The sequence below is a fragment of the Diospyros lotus genome, chromosome 3 (genome assembly GCF_014633365.1).
Source record: "Diospyros lotus cultivar Yz01 chromosome 3, ASM1463336v1, whole genome shotgun sequence".
Taxonomy (NCBI): domain Eukaryota; kingdom Viridiplantae; phylum Streptophyta; class Magnoliopsida; order Ericales; family Ebenaceae; genus Diospyros; species Diospyros lotus.
This window is the reverse complement of record NC_068340.1, coordinates 38913390-38929777: the sequence shown is the minus strand read 5'-3', so window position 1 is coordinate 38929777 and position 16388 is coordinate 38913390. Positions and strand designations below refer to the sequence as shown.

Below are 16388 nucleotides of genomic sequence, written 5' to 3'. Positions count from 1 at the left end.
AGAGAAGCTCAAGAAAAAACAAAAAGGAAATGATGAGCAAAGTTGAAAACCACAAGGATAGAAGTGAAAAGGGGCAATGATGGACGGAAGCCATTGTCAGGAGGAGGAGAACCAGTCAAAAACCTTCATCATTACCCCAATCTGCCGTCCTAGTGATTAACCAACAACCTTGATTTGCATGAAAATTAACAAAATCCTATGAACCGTAGCAACAGTTTACAGCCAAAAATCCTAAAAAAAAAAAAGGAGAAAAAACTGAAGATAAATTAATAAAAACCCTCCTGCAGATCAAGCGAAAGAGTCAGAAACAGTCAAAGCCCATCATCATTGCGCCAATCTGCTATCCTTGATTTGCATGGAAATTAACAGAAACCCATCAACTGTAACAACAAATCATGGGCAAAGACTGCAATATATATTTATATATATATAGAGAGAGGGAGAGAGCGAGAGGGAGGGAGGGAGGGAGGGAGGGAGAGAGAAGATCGACAAACCAAAATCCGCTGCGGATCAAGCAGTTGATGAAATCGATCGGCCTAAGAATGGGGATCATATATATATATGAAGCTGGTGGAAGCTGTGATTTGGGGGGAATGAAGCCTGGTCCGAGAACACAAACAGTTGGTGATTATGGGTGAAATTGTAAAGGGAACTGGAGGCCTCGAGCCAGACAACATTCCCCACAAAGCAGAAGCTTCGTTGATCATGTGTTGATGATGATGATGAGATCGGACTGTGGCAGTGAGCTGCGAGCCTGCAACTGATGATCTTATCATGTGGTAGCTAGATCTTGTTCGTCTTCGATCCTGCTTTTGATGGATATATATAGATAAATACATATTTCCAGCAGAAACAGGAGACAGTTGCTTTACTGTGCTGCCATTAATTCAGGGAGAGGGAGGGAGGGAGAGAGAGAGAGAGAGAGAGAGAAGAGACGAATAGGGTTGCTGGTTTCCTGGCATTGGTCCCAGAGTAATGGCTGGCTATCAGAAATGACCACGCCCCACACCCTGGCCCCCCACACCCTTGTGCTCTATCATTTCTACAGATTGATTATTCCTCTCTCTCTCTCTCTCTCTCTCTCTCTCTCTCTATATATATATATATATTACCATTAATTCCTTATTATTATTAGCTTAAAATATATAATTAGTACACAAATTCCATGCCCACCACACCACATCACAAGTGCTCGATCTATATTTAATTCTTTCAAGTAAATGGATGAATCTTGCTTTTAAAATAATACCTGTGTACTGTACAAGTAGTCCTAACCACCCTTTTTCTTACCTATTAGCTTAGTCTTAACAGTGTTAGTTCTACAACTAACTTTGTTTTGTTCTAATTAAAGACGATGTCATTAATTTATGGATCAATCAATGCTCTTTATTAGACTTTGATATAATTTCATGGATAGGAACCAATCCAGCTTCTAAATTAAGAGAATAATTTCTCATCATAATTAAGGACTTCAACATGAGAGAGATCTTTTCATAAACACTTCAATTCAAGCTACCATTCATTTGGTGACTTTCACTGTGCTGAAATGATGAAGATTTCATCACCTTTACTTTACCACCAGGTGCAAGCAGGGGAGATACATAGTTGGATCCAAAATCTCACTCATAATTAGTTTGCTAATAAAAAAATATTAAGAGAATATGATGATTCTATACCTTCTGCTTACATATGGGAGTAGTCTCACTCATATAATTACCAGAGAATCTCGGATTGAAAAGCTGCCTCTATTGGCCTAGCTAATTGGGTGAGTGATCGAGATGGTATTATTATTAATTTATTGAAACCATCTTAATATATATTAATAATTGGGACAAATTTTTGGGTCCACATCCATTCCACTATTTTAACCCTTTAATTAAGAATAGAGGGCTAGGATTTAATCTTAACACTTTAATTAAAAAAAATGTATTTTAATGGTGAATTATATTAATTATAATCTTCCATTCTTAATCTCCATATATAGAATTCTTTTCGTATATACATACATACATACATACATAAGAAATTTTATTTAAGTTGGCAATGCTAATACGAGAACTTAATATTTCTTTTTGGGTTTGTATTAGATAAATTCATATATCCATAAAATGATTAATAAATCGTGTAAAATTTAATCCCATAAAATATATGTATAAACTCATTTTTTTTAAAAAAAAAATTAAACCCTAGTTAAAAGAGAAAACAACTATAATATTACTATCAACCAAACCTCTGGGATAAATTTCTACCACTTATGTGACATCTGGCCAGTTCCTATATCAATGATTTGTTTTCCTTTTTTTTATTATTATTATTATAAGGGAATTCATATCAATGATTTGAGTGAGTGATTTTAGGGAGATTTGAGACAAGAAGTGGAGTTGGGTGATAAAAAGTGTAAAGCAACACCTTTATATTATTTTGTCCACTAGCTTTTGTCAATTTGTAATTTGTACTTTTATATAGAAAAAAAAAATACAAAATGTTTGTGTTTGCTTTCTTCAGGTGGATCCAAGTTTAAATAGGATTAAGAGAAAGGAGTCCATAAAAGGAAGAAGTTCATGTGTCCTTCCTAACAAAATTGTCCTCGAGAGAGAGATTATTCTAGGGTCTCTCTAGGATACCCCCAGAAAATCCTCCTTAAAAGGCTCTATCGGGTCAAAAATATGTCAAGTTCACATTCGATGTCTTTGTTTGTGTATTCAAAATAAGTTATTCAAAAGGCGTGGATACTCCTACACCTCTCAACTTCGACTATGATAAATAAGAGGTGGTTCCTTTGTTTAATGTAAGACAAAAACTCTATTCATACTACAAACTATTTATTTTTCTACACGTTTTCGTAGAAACTAACTTAAGTATCGGAGGATTTGAATGAGAGACACCTCACACCTTGAACTACTTCCTCTTTCGCAGATCTCTTAGAAACTTGAAGATCAAGATGGATACTCTCCCACAACTATAAATTCATTATTGTATCTAGACAATAATAGTATGAAATGATAATATTACTCATCATAATTATTAATTACATGTTAAGCAATAAATATATTTTTAAGATGGTTTATAATTCTAAAATATATTCTAAGATGGTCTTTCGATTTCAATTAAATTCTGCAATTATGTCTAGCTTGTTAATTAACACATTGTCACTGTTACATTATCTCTATTGATTTTTTCCTTATATATAACTTTTGAACATTATACAAAATATAATTTTATTCTATGGAACAATTAGAGTTTTTTAATTTAATTTAACTTAACTACTTTGCAGTAATCACTGAGTCCTTGATCAACGCCGAAGTCACTGCCCTGAGATTTGTTTGTATTATTGTGCTTTGATGATTTGTACCTCAATTTTTTTTAAAAAAAAAAAAAAATTGCAACCAAATGAAGTGGTGAAAAATGAAAATTATATCATAACTGAAGTGCCTTCCACAAATAATAAAATTAAATAAGAAATGCAAAAATTATAACCAAACTGGTATCTCGGCCCCAAAATGGATTAGCATAGTATATGTATGGGCCGGATTTGGTGGACTATCGGCCGAAGTTCAGAATGCCTGATCCAGTGGACTATGGGCCCAAATTCACTAGCCTTATTTGATGGACTTTGTCTGAAACTGAAATCCAATGTGAATTCAGTTGTGAATTCAATAGAATAATCCATTGGAGATGAAGATCTCTCGGATCCCACCACCGACCCACCAATCAGGCATGCACCATAGCTGACCTCAAATCAAGTCTATTTTTTAAGTGGGTTCAGGAGTATCAAAATGGCATTTAATTTGTTGCTTGTCTTTGGAGCAATTATGTTGACGAGTCCATTTTTTAAGTGGGTTTAGGAGTGTCAAAATGGCATTTGATGCTTGTCTTTGGATGCTAAAGCATATTTATCACTCTTTTATCTCCTCGGCATATAGGGTATAGCTGTCCCCCTCCATATAGTCGGTAGTCCATCTATAATTCAACAACTTCCACTTTTTCTTATCTCCAACCCAACGCCGCCTCGTGGATGTCGCTTTTTTCACGCTCCAGAGGGCTACTGCATATATGGATGGGTTTTGCGTTGATAATGGCCGCCCCAACCCGCGTATTCTCTTCCACGCAGCCCGATCGCGCTCCGTCTGTTTCAATGGCTGAACCGGCAATTCACAAAGGAAAAGTCGAGGTAGAGGTGTTCGATACCGAGGAGATTCTGGCGGTGTCTCTGGCGAAGTACATCGCTGACCTGTCGGAGAAGTATACCAAGGAGAGAGGCCGTTTCACCGTCGTTCTCTCTGGAGGTTCTCTGATCGACTCGCTCAGGTGATCGATCTTTCGTTATCTGATCTGTAACCTTTTTTCCTTTTTTCTGTGTTGAAAATTAAGAGTAGGGAAGTGGTAGTCAAATTGATGGCTGGCTGGCTGGCTGGTTGATGATTCATAATTTAGGAAATTGCTAGAGGCGCCTTACGTGCATTCGGTGGACTGGTCAAAGTGGCAAGTCTTCTGGCTGGATGAGAGAGTGGTTGGTTTAGACAGTGAAGATAGCAATTATAAGCTCGCTTACGATGGCTTTCTGTCGAAGGTAAACCTTCAAATTTCAACGACTCTCGTCTCGGTGTCAATGTACAATTATAATGGGGAATGGAACTCTTGGGATATGTCCAAATCTTGATTGTGACGTCCTGATTTTCTTTTGGAATTAAATGTAGATTTGAGGTCTGATGACTGAATTTGGTGTCCATGGTTACTTGAATGGTAAATTTTCATGTAGTTCAAATATTTTTTTTAAAAGATTATTTGTTCTTGGGCAGGTGCCCATTCCCCCTGGCAATGTCCATGCGATCAACGGCAGACTGGGGGCAGAGGGCGCAGCCAAGGAAGCAGCGGTTGACTACGAAGCCCGTCTCAAACATCTGGTTCACACGAAGGTAATCGACGAACACCATCCCGCTGGATCTCCCATATTCCATCTCAACCTAATGGGCATGGGTCCGGACGGCCACGTGGCTTCCCTGTTCCCGGAACATCCTCAACTCCACGAGAAGCATCGCTGGATCACCTTCGTCACGGACTCGCCAAAGCCGCCGCCCAAGAGGATTACCATGACTTTTCCGGTGATCAACTCGTCGGCATACATTGCGATGGTGGTTACCGGGAAAGAGCAAGCTCACGCAGTGAGCGTGGCGCTGGGTAAGGCCAGCAGCCCTCACGTACTGCCCGTTCAAATGGTTCGCCCTGCACCAGGGGAGCTCACTTGGTTTCTAGACAAGGCTGCAGCGTCCCAGCTGTAGACTGCTGGCAGCACCTGCTAGCTAGTGTGTGTAATAAGCCATATAATAATAATAATAATAATAAGGCTGCAGCGTTCCCAGCTGTGGAAACCGCTGGCAGCACCTGCTAGTGTGATAAGCTATATATGTAACAATAATGGCCGCCTAATCAAAGTCGGCTTGGGATGCTTGATGGCATACAAGCTGGCGCACGCCGTCTGTAATGTCGCATTTATGCATGCGTAATATTAAGGTATGCTTTTTCCTTCTATATCTTAGTCAATTTGGAAATCGTCTGCAACCCCAGCAATGGCGTCGATGAGAGAGGAGAGGGGAGGGGAGGGGTGGGGTGGCTTAATTACAATGAGGGGAACGTGTAATAAATTTATAACCCAAGGTAATATCCCAAACTGGGCTCTAATAAGACAACTTTCTCTGTTCTTTATTTACCCCGACAATTCCAATCCACCTCAATAAGTTTCTGGCAAGATGAAATAAATTTTATAAGACTATTTAATTTTATAAGGCAATAGCTTTTAATTAATAATAACCACAATCATTATAAGACTATTTAATTTTATAAACATTGTCTCTTCATAATTATAACACTTTCCGTACTATCTAATATTCTCCTATAACTTTTAGTAATTTTACATTACAATATATAATAATAAAATATTAATTAAACTCTCATTATTTATTTTAACATTAATTAGCACAACATCTACCCAGTTACCAAACACTACCATATCATCCAAGTATTATTTTGCACCCTAACACAATAATACCAAGCATACCATTTATTAAGAGCATCGAAACTGTTAGCAAAATGATTTTTTTGGTGGTAAATGATCCTCGTTTCCTACGACAAAATTAAATAATCCATCCAAATAGCCAAACAATGAGGCTCTTAATACAAACACTAGAAAAACCAGAAGCAAATCAAAACTCACCATCATATATCCAACTACTACCGTACAGCAGAAGCGTCAGCTGCCAATCCACCTACTAGCGTACAAAAACGAAAATCAGAAGCCCATGCAACCCAAAAATCAGGACACCTATCAATCTTTCGGATCCCAGAAGGCCACTAAACCAATCCTCAACCTCATCAAGATTCAAGCTCTTCCCCCCCTTCCATCCCTCAAAAGATTAGCCCAAGAGTTATTAAGGAAATACAATAGAAACAGGACCGCTCCTAGATGGCTGGCTAAAATTGACATTAAGAAAGCCTATGATTTCGTTTACTGGGGATTCCTTCGTGGTGTGCTGGAAGGTCTTAGATTTCCCTCTAATTTTATTGACTGGATTATGGAATGCATTTCTTCCTCTTCCTTCTCCCTACTGGTTAATGGCGAGTTGTGTGGCTTCTTCAAGGGCAAAAGAGGTTTGAGACAAGGAGACCCTCTTTCCCCATTTCTTTTTGTCTTATGTCTCGAATATTTTTCCAGGTCTCTCAAGCTGGTTACGGAAAATTCTGAATTTAATTATCATCCCAAATGTGCCAGTTTAAAGATAGCTCGTTTGGCCTTTGCTGATGACTTGATGTTAATGGCGAGGGGGGACGTTAATTCAGTCAAAATTATTATTGAGTGTCTGGACCAATTCGCTGCCACCTCAGGGCTTAAATATTAATGAGCTTAAGTCTTTTATGTTCTCAGTAGGTATTTCAGGTGCTGATCTTGCAGAGATTCAAAGGGTGACGAGGTTCCCGTTAGGATGTATGCCATTTCGTTATCTCGGCATCCCGTTGGCTGCGGAGAAGCTTAAAATTATTCACTTTGCCCCTTTTACAGAACAGATTGTTTATTATATTAGAACCTAGAAATGTGCTCCTATATCATATGCGGGTAGAGCAGAATTAATCAAAATATGTTTTGCAGGGTGTGGAGTGCTTTTGGCTAATTATGTTGCCCATTCCAGCTAGTGTTATTGAAAAGATTTATAGGCTCTGTCGTGGCTTCCTCTGGAATTCCCATCATCTGTTAATGGCCTAGAAGAAGGTCTGTCATGCTAAAAATGAAGGTAGTCTTGGGTTTAAGGACCTTAAAAGCTGGAATATGGCGCTAATGTCTAAAACTCTCTGGAATATTCAGAAGAAAATGGATGTTTTATGGATTCGGTGGGTTCATCACTGTTATCTTGGCAATGGTAATGTCAGGGACAAATTGGTGAAAAATGAGGATTCCCCATTAATGAAAAAAATCTTAAGCATAAGCTCCCTGGACGCTACAATGAGATTGCTTAATTCTTGGCAGATTGGAGACGAGTTCAATTTATCAAAGGCCTATGATTATTTTAGGCCTAAGTGTTCTTTCAAGATTTGGGCCAAGGAGGTTTGGGACTCTGCCATTACCCCTAAACATGCTTTTATCTTGTGGTTGAGTATACAAAATAAATTGCTTATAAAGGATAAGCTGATTTACTTGGATATGGACAGAACCTGTGGGCTATGTGGTATTAGTGAAGAAATTCTACAGCACATATTCTTCCAATGTCCAGTAAGTGTGGAAATTTGGGGGCATATTAAATCATGGATTGGTATTCGATGGACAATGTCTATAATTTCTAGTTCTTTAAAATGGTTAAAGAAGGCGGCTAGAGGGACATCTTGGCAGTCCAAAGCCAAAGAGGACTGCTCTTGTTTGCCTTGTCTACCTCATTTGGTCAACAAGCAATCATCACATTTTTTAAGACTTTAGACTTCTCGTGGATTGTATTGTTAAAATATTAAAATATATGTATACAAAGTTATTTTCTCTTTATATCCTAATGTTTTATCCCAATTTATGGCTCTAACTAAGTGAAACTAATGTTGGTTGGTTGGTGCTCTTGGTCTTCTTGGGTATGCCCAGAGTATTTGTATTATATATTTTAATCAATTATACATATGTACATTTGATAAAAAAAAAAAAATCAACCCCCAACCCCCCCCCCCAAACCACCACCCATCATATGCTATATAGAGCAGAAAATTATACTATGTCTACCTAAACGATGTACTCTTATGCAGATATGTGACGAGAAAAATGGCTCATAAAAGAAATATTAAGATTGTGTTCTCTTTATTTTTTAATTTTTATTTTTGAGTTTTAAATTTATTTTTAATTTTCTGTTTTAGTAATCTGTTTTTAGAAAATTAAAAATACGTTCTTTTTTGTTATTTTGAAAAATTATTTCTCAAAACATAAAATTAGAAAATGCGTTCTCTTTCAAATTTTGAAAATAATTTTTTAATAATATTTTATTAAATAAATTTAATTATTTAATAAATTAAAAATATTTAATATTAATATATTATTAAAAAATATATACATTTTAAAATTAATAAATTTTGTAATATTTTTTCTCATTATAATAATAAAATATGAATAAATAAATGTATTTTGAATTTAAAATTTATTTTAGATGAAAATACTTAAAATAATTTTTTGTTGTTTTGAGTTTTCTTTATAATTTATTTTTATTTTTAAAAATAAAAAATATATATTTTTATTATTTTAAAAATTAAAAATAACTTAAAAATAGTAAAGAGAAAAAGACTAAATAACCCATATTAATTGGAGATGGAAATAGAATAGTGCAGCACGGTTGATCATAAGGGGTAATCATTTGATGTTGCTTTGACCTTCCACCAAGAAATTAAAGCTTTTGCCAATAAATCCTATCAATACCTATAGAAAGCTATTACAACAACCATCGCCCCCAAACAAATATATATATATATATATTTAATCACTTTTCTAAATAAAAAAAAAACATTTTTAACCTCTCCCCAAACAAAATATATATATATATTTTTAACCATTTTTTTGAAAAAATATATATTTTTAACAACTCAAATAAACTAATTGCATGGTTTACCTACTTTACTAGATTTGACCATCATTTCATTTAAAAAATAAAAAAATAATTAAATACTAAAATATCCTCGCATGCTAAACTCACAAGACCATGCAAATACCAAAATACTCTCATCCAACCTCACAAACCATTCACACCCTCCACCAAAACCTGATAACATCTCTCTCACTATCGTTATCGTGACCGTCGCCGCCGCCATCGTTACTACCGACGTCGAACTCATCATCGTTGAACGACGTTAGATTTTATTGTATGATTTTGGCGTAGATTTGCGACGAAACCTAGTGAGTTCCAAAAATAGACATAGTCGTTGACGATCAGGCTTCGTAGGGGACGAAGCCCTCATCATCAGGCTTTGTCACGAACAAAGCCTCATCGTCAGGCTTTGTTTGCGACGAAGACCAACGTGGGGCTTTGTCGACATCGAGCTCCCATTGCGCCACAAAGCCAGATGACTTCGTGTGGTGCTTCATGGCCCAATGGTCAAGCTTTGCTCCCAACGAAACCCGACCATTAAGAACGAAACTTGACAGTCAAGCCTCGTTCCCTACATTCCATTGTGCACTGTTTATATACACATTGTTACACAGTGTTTCTTTAACAATCTTAAGTGATATTATGGAATCTGAATTAAATCCCAATATAAATTGTTTTTTTTCTTTTTCCTATAGATGGCTAACCAATAGAGTAGATAATTTACTTATGTTCATACTAATCAGGTAATACCGCCGGAAACGCGGGTCACTACATACTGTGGGATCAAACACCTCGATGCAATTCATCATGCTCTAGAGTGATATAAGTTATTGAATAGATTCGTGCATGACCCATTTGAACATTTTTTGGAGATCCTTCTATCCCTCCATTTGACTGCACCACAATTGATATATCATGTTCTGGTTAGAGAGATGACATTTTTGAATGTCCGTTACGATGAAATGTGGTTCAAAATTTGCAGGCATGCCATACAGGTATGGGAAATACAAGTTCATATTTATTAGCGGACTCTGATTTGGAGCGATTGATAAGGAAAGTCTTGAAGTGAGGCTTGTTCAGCTTAATAGTTTATGCGCGCGACTATTTCCATCGCATAAAAAATTGAGTGTTTGGAGACAACATGAAGTTACTATTTAGTACTAAACATGGCTTGGTTTCAGGATGTCCTTAAACTGGTTTACATCTTTACAGTCATCATGTTATTGTTGGATTAGGATGAATGCGTACAGGTAAATGATTTATTGTGGACTATGGCCACAGATTTACACATATTTGAGGCGTTCTTTGGGGAATGTACGTCTATAGTAAGAGTCAACAATACATTTGGCTAGTCACAAGTGACGGGATGCTAACTAGTGCAGTTGGGAAGAAAGTCAATATTTATGATTTTGTTTGGGCATTTTAAGTACAATCAGTAATATATTTTTTTCCGTATTGTATTACATTACATTACATTATTGTATATGATTTGTCTATACTAACTAAACATTTTTGTTTTTTTATCTTTTATTATAAATTATTTTTACTCTTTATAATGGTGGTTCATTGAAGTATTCTCATGGATTCAAAATAAATGGGTTGTCAGAATATTTAACCAAGTCATTCCTAGGTATAGAAAATATTTATCCAAAAAAAGAACACAAATAAAAAAATATATTATAATTGCCTTATGAATGATGTAAGTGCGCAACCAAACCTAACTTTCATTTTTTTATATAATATCTATTTAAATAATACAATTTTAAAGGCACGAGGATTGAGTCCGATGCTCGAACCCATTGGTGTTGAATGGGAAATGAATTTTTGGAGGTTTTTTAACCCTCAACACTCAGTTGAAGTCGACGTCTATAAATTTGGGGGTGACAAGGAGAAGAAGAATGGTAAGGATAAAGAGGAGACAAATAAGATACATGGAGATAGAGAATAATGACAAAAGGATGAGAAAGAGGTTGTACATAAATAGACGAGGTCACAAGTTAGACAGGAGGAAGGACTCCCTAATAGTCCACACCACAAACAGTGTGAGACAGGGACATAATTATTATTATAATAAATGTTTTAATTTATATTTTTTGTAATTATTTTTATTTTTAATTTTTTTGTTTGTGTTTTGCATATCATCAACATGTTAATTCTAACGCTTGAGACATTGCGAATGATAGATGGGAAAATGAGTTAGATAAGGATATGATTTGATAGAAAAATTTGTCAATTAATGACACAATTGATGTGACTAAAAAGGGCTGGCAATACTAGAGAGAGGACAAGCATTAATGTGTACTTATCTACACGTCCTACATATTGATAAATCCTGTAACATTCATGATTTTGAAAATAATTAATTTATGAATTTTAAAATGATTTATTGAGTTATGTGTGGTTTTGAGGAAATGAGCAATTAGGATAATTAATTATTTTATCCGAGAATATTTATGAAAATAACGATAGAATAAAATAAATTAAATTGAGAGATTTTTGAAAACTTTGGGGTGTAAGTTAAATAAGGGGAACTAATGTGTGGGGTGGATGTGTTGAATTTCGAAAGTTCTTGGCGTTGGTGCAATATTAGAAAATTGGTCACAGGTCACCTTAAAATAAATTGGGTGTCTATAAAAGTTGAAAGCGGGTGGTCACGAGCGCAAGGGATCAGCCAGGCAACTCGGGTTCGAGGCGGAGCAGGCACGTGCGTTAGGGAATTTTTGGCTAATTTTAATCAGCCTTCAGTGCCCAAAACGACGCCATTTCAAGGCGCCAGATGACACCCATGCTTGTGGCCATACTGCACCACATGGCATCGCTGGGGTGTTTCCCCAGCCACCCACCTATTTTCATTTGCTGCCACGTGGCAGTCTCTTGAAGACCTTTAGCCATCAAGTTAATTCTCCAGCTTGTTGCAGCCGTTTCACCTGTCTATAAATGAGTGCAATTTTGTTCACCCCCTTTAACGGGGTGAACATCACCCTCACAAAACTGTGAGGGTGAAAAAAGCAACAGAACAGCCTGAATTAATTGATTGCCGTTCCGTTGTTTTTCCACCCTCACAATTTTTGTGAGGGTGATGTTCACCCCGTTAAAGAGGGTGAACAAAATCGCACTCTCTATAAATAGTTGTTTTCACAACTGTTATTCGTAAACACAGAAAATTATGTTGAGACTGCCCAATTTTATACACAAAATAAACAGGTAAGTAGGGGACATTTTGGAAATAATTTAATAATATTTGTTGGGTTATTTTCGTGATTAATTGTACTAATTTAATAATAATTTTAACTAGTAATTTTGGAATGCGATGCCGACAACATTAGCAATTGAAAGGGATACCAGGCATAGAACGATAAACAAGTTTTGGTAAGGGTTTAATATGCTTTGTGTATAAATTACTTTTGTCATGTTTTGCATAAGATGTTAAAGGAGTGCCTAAGCATGGAGCAGTGAATTTCTAATCATAGGAGTCTCAAGATGGGGTCGTAAAAGAAACCACTAGGGACCACCTGGAGCCTAAGATAGGTGTAATGGACAGGCTTGCATGCACATTGCACTTCATTTTTATCTATGATGTCATGCTCATTAATTTACTGCATTGCATATTGCCTTTACTGAGTCCCCAGACTTATCCCTTTATCCCTACTAACTCAATAGATGGCTCGGGGTTTAAGAAAGAAAAAAACGAAGTTGGTGGAAGAGTCGTCGGTTAATAGTGGTTGTAGACAGTAAGAATATGAGTCGTGTTTCTGTGTCCTTTTTGTAAATATTTGATCATAGGAGACGGCTACAGCTAAAATAAATTTTTTTTAAGATCAAATTAAGGTTTTCGCTATGAGTAACTCAGTGTGTGTGTTTGTTGAGTGTTTGAACCGGTCAGTGGCGGTCAGGATATAAAATCTGTTTAAATATGCTTGAGTGTTGAAGTATTTTATTAGGTATGTTGATATTTATTTTTTATTTGTTTGCAAAAATATGATTTATATTTTAAAGGCCTAATCGAGCATGAGAATCAGGTGATTTTTCGCTACCTATGTATTTTAAACCCGAGTTCTCGATAGTTGATGGCGGCAATGCCAGCACCCCATCCAGGGCGCCCATATTATTTTAATACTTTATGTTAACAGGGCATAATCGTCCTTTGAGATAAGTAGGGGTTGAAACTGTGGGTTACGATGACACCCAATAATAAGGGTCGGGACGTCACAAGTCCCTAGATAACTATGACCCAGATCACAAAAATGATGGTGATGAGTAGCACCGAGGTGGTGATTAGATAAGTCCTACATCTAGAGTAAGTTCCAAATTTACTTTTATATATTTTATAAACCATTCTAAAATACTATTTTGTAACAGTTAGTTTTTGTACAAGTGTAAGAAAATAAAGTAGTTAGGGTCAAAAAATAACCTGTGTGAGATAGATTATCATCGCATTTTCGTCGGCCACGTTATATTGATCCGACCTGACCGAAGAAAAAGATGGATGTCTCAACGGAGAGGCCAGACATGGATCCAATGCAAACAATACTAGACCCAACACCGGACGTGGAGATAGTGTCATTAGTGCGCGAGGAAGGGAGGAACGATGATCTTAACCTCCTTGAGAGCTACACTGAGTTCGTAGCCTCCAAAGAAGACATTTGATCAGTAACAAGTACAATATTTCTATTTACATTAACAATAAATCATAATTCTTTGTTATTGTAGTTGTGACGCCAATTACCCTCTCCATCTATTCCCGACTGACTTTTGATACACAGAAGACGAGCAAATGGTTGGAGGCGTATTACATTAATAGTTATATGTGTTGCCTAAAACGTATATAGTCTCGTCTTCTGTATGACACAAACTATGCTATTATGTCGATCGGGCTATTTGTAAGTGCTACACATCTTAAATTACTCCATTTTTTTATTGCATCATAATTTAGTATGTGATCAATATTTTTATTTTATTTTGCAAGCATCTATAGCAGAATTTTGAGAAAAAGAATATGGAGAGACAACGGGAAGGTTTTCGTGCCTTCTATGGTGACTGTCCCAAAACATTGGGCTGGTTTCGTCAACAAGCGCACTGACATGAATCTATCTTGATGGATGGTCAATTATGTAAGTATTATATAATTTTAGTTTATTATTAATTTCGTACGAATAACGTATTGAAATAAATGCAGGTGTTGCTCCTGTTTATTTATCGAAATTATCACTAATTTCTAATCAAGATTTGTTTGAAAGATAGAAAAACTGTTATATACTATTCAACTCCAGGGGTGAAAACAACCAGAGGATCAGGTAGAGTTTTTTAATTTAATTTAATTTAACTTAATCACTTTGCAGTGGTCAATGAGTCCTTGATTTGGCGGACTACTTTGCAGTAGTCAAAAATTATAACCAAACTGGTATCTTGGCCCAAAAATGGATAGCAAGGGATATGTATGGGCCCGTGTTCAGAATGCCTGATCCAGTAGACTATGGGCCCAAATTCACAAGCCTAGTAGCCTTATTTGATGGACTTTGTGTGAAACTGAAATACAATGTGAATTCAATAGAATAACCCATTGGAGATGATCTCTCGAATCCCACCACCCACCAATCAGGCATGCACCATAGTTGACCTCAATCGAGTCTATTTTTTAAGTTGGTTTAGGAGTGTCAAAATGGCATTTGCTGCTTGTCTTTGGATACTAAAGCATATCCTCCATTTATCACTCTTTATCTCCTCCGGATATAGCTGCCCCCTCCATCTTGTCTAATAATTCAATAACTTCCACGTTTTCTTATCTCCAACCGAACGCTGCCTCGTGGATGTCACGTTTTTCACGGCTACTGCATATATGGATGGGTTTTGCGTTGATAATGGCCGCCCCAACCCGCGTATTCTCTTCCACGCAGCCCGATCGCGCTCCGTCTGTTTCAATGGCTGAACCGGCAATTCACAAAGGAAAAGTCGAGGTAGAGGTGTTCGATACGGAGGAGATTCTGGCGGTGTCTCTGGCGAAGTACATCGCCGACCTGTCGGAGAAGTATACCAAGGAGAGAGGCCGTTTCACCGTCGTTCTCTCTGGAGGTTCTCTGATCGACTCGCTCAGGTGATCGATCTTTCGTTATCTGATCTGTAACCTTTTTTCCTTTTTTCTGTGTTGAAAATTAAGAGTAGGGAAGTGGTAGTCAAATTGATGGCTGGCTGGTTGATGATTCATAATTTAGGAAATTGCTAGAGGCGCCTTACGTGCATTCGGTGGACTGGTCAAAGTGGCAAGTCTTCTGGCTGGATGAGAGAGTGGTTGGTTTAGACAGTGAAGATAGCAATTATAAGCTCGCTTACGATGGCTTTCTGTCGAAGGTAAACCTTCAAATTTCAACGACTCTCGTCTTGGTGTCAATGTACAATTATAATGGGGAATGGAACTCTTGGGATATGTCCAAATCTTGATTGTGACGTCCTGATTTTCTTTTGGAATTAAATGTAGATTTGAGGTCTGATGACTGAATTTGGTGTCCATGGTTACTTGAATGGTAAATTTTCATGTAGTTCAAATATTTTTTTTAAAAGATTATTTGTTCTTGGGCAGGTGCCCATTCCCCCTGGCAATGTCCATGCGATCAACGGCAGACTGGGGGCAGAGGGCGCAGCCAAGGAAGCAGCGGTTGACTACGAAGCCCGTCTCAAACATCTGGTTCACACGAAGGTAATCGACGAACACCATCCCGCTGGATCTCCCATATTCCATCTCAACCTAATGGGCATGGGTCCGGACGGCCACGTGGCTTCTCTGTTCCCGGAACATCCTCAACTCCACGAGAAGCATCGCTGGATCACCTTCGTCACGGACTCGCCAAAGCCGCCGCCCAAGAGGATTACCATGACTTTTCCGGTGATCAACTCGTCGGCAAACATTGCGATGGTGGTTACCGGGACAGAGCAAGCCCACGCAGTGAGCGTGGCGCTGGGTAAGGCCAACAGCCCTCACGTACTGCCCGTCCAAATGGTTCGCCCTGCACCAGGAGAGCTCACTTGGTTTCTAGACAAGGCTGCAGCGTCCCAGCTGTAGACTGCTGGCAGCACCTGCAAGTGTTTGTAATAAGCCAAATAATAATAATAGCAAGGCTGCAGCGTCCCAGCTGTGGGAACTGCTGGTGTGATAAGCTATGTAACAATAATGAGGGGACAGTGCAATATCCCAAGCTGGCGCACGCCGTCTGTAATGTCGCAATATTAAGGTATGCTTTTTCCTTCTATATCTTAGTCAATTTGGAAATCCTCTGCAACCCCAGCAATGGCGTCGAT

The 16388-nt window shown here is 37.4% G+C and overlaps 2 protein-coding genes across 7 annotated transcripts in view; one reads left to right on the top strand and one right to left on the bottom strand.

The window, feature by feature from the left end:
• LOC127797733 (KH domain-containing protein At4g18375-like) overlaps positions 1-16388 on the bottom strand; it is a 34026-nt gene that overhangs the window by 1091 nt on the left and 16547 nt on the right. The window lies entirely within an intron of this gene.
• Positions 3948-16339, top strand: LOC127797731 (probable 6-phosphogluconolactonase 2). Of its 4 annotated transcripts, XM_052330859.1 has the most exons (4): positions 3948-4308; positions 4435-4570; positions 4800-5293; positions 16167-16339. In XM_052330859.1, exons 1-3 carry the CDS (start codon positions 4016-4018, stop codon positions 5277-5279), a joined length of 909 nt encoding a protein of 302 aa, XP_052186819.1. In that variant the 5' UTR covers positions 3948-4015; the 3' UTR covers positions 5280-5293; positions 16167-16339. The 4 variants fall into 4 exon arrangements, with proteins under 4 accessions (XP_052186819.1, XP_052186820.1, XP_052186818.1 ...); XM_052330860.1 differs by lacking the exon at positions 4800-5293 and having other exon boundaries at positions 3959-4308; positions 15673-16339; XM_052330858.1 differs by lacking the exons at positions 4435-4570; positions 4800-5293 and adding an exon at positions 15308-15443 and having other exon boundaries at positions 3960-4308; positions 15673-16339.

Bases quoted from the DNA above. Each gene is read 5' to 3' on its own strand.
- LOC127797731 (XM_052330859.1), top strand. From the start codon at position 4,016: ATGTCGCTTTTTTCACGCTCCAGAGGGCTACTGCATATATGGATGGGT. The intron at 4,309-4,434 runs GTGATCGATCTT...TTCATAATTTAG, and splicing joins TCTCTGATCGACTCGCTCAG to GAAATTGCTAGAGGCGCCTT. The intron at 4,571-4,799 runs GTAAACCTTCAA...GTTCTTGGGCAG, and splicing joins ACGATGGCTTTCTGTCGAAG to GTGCCCATTCCCCCTGGCAA.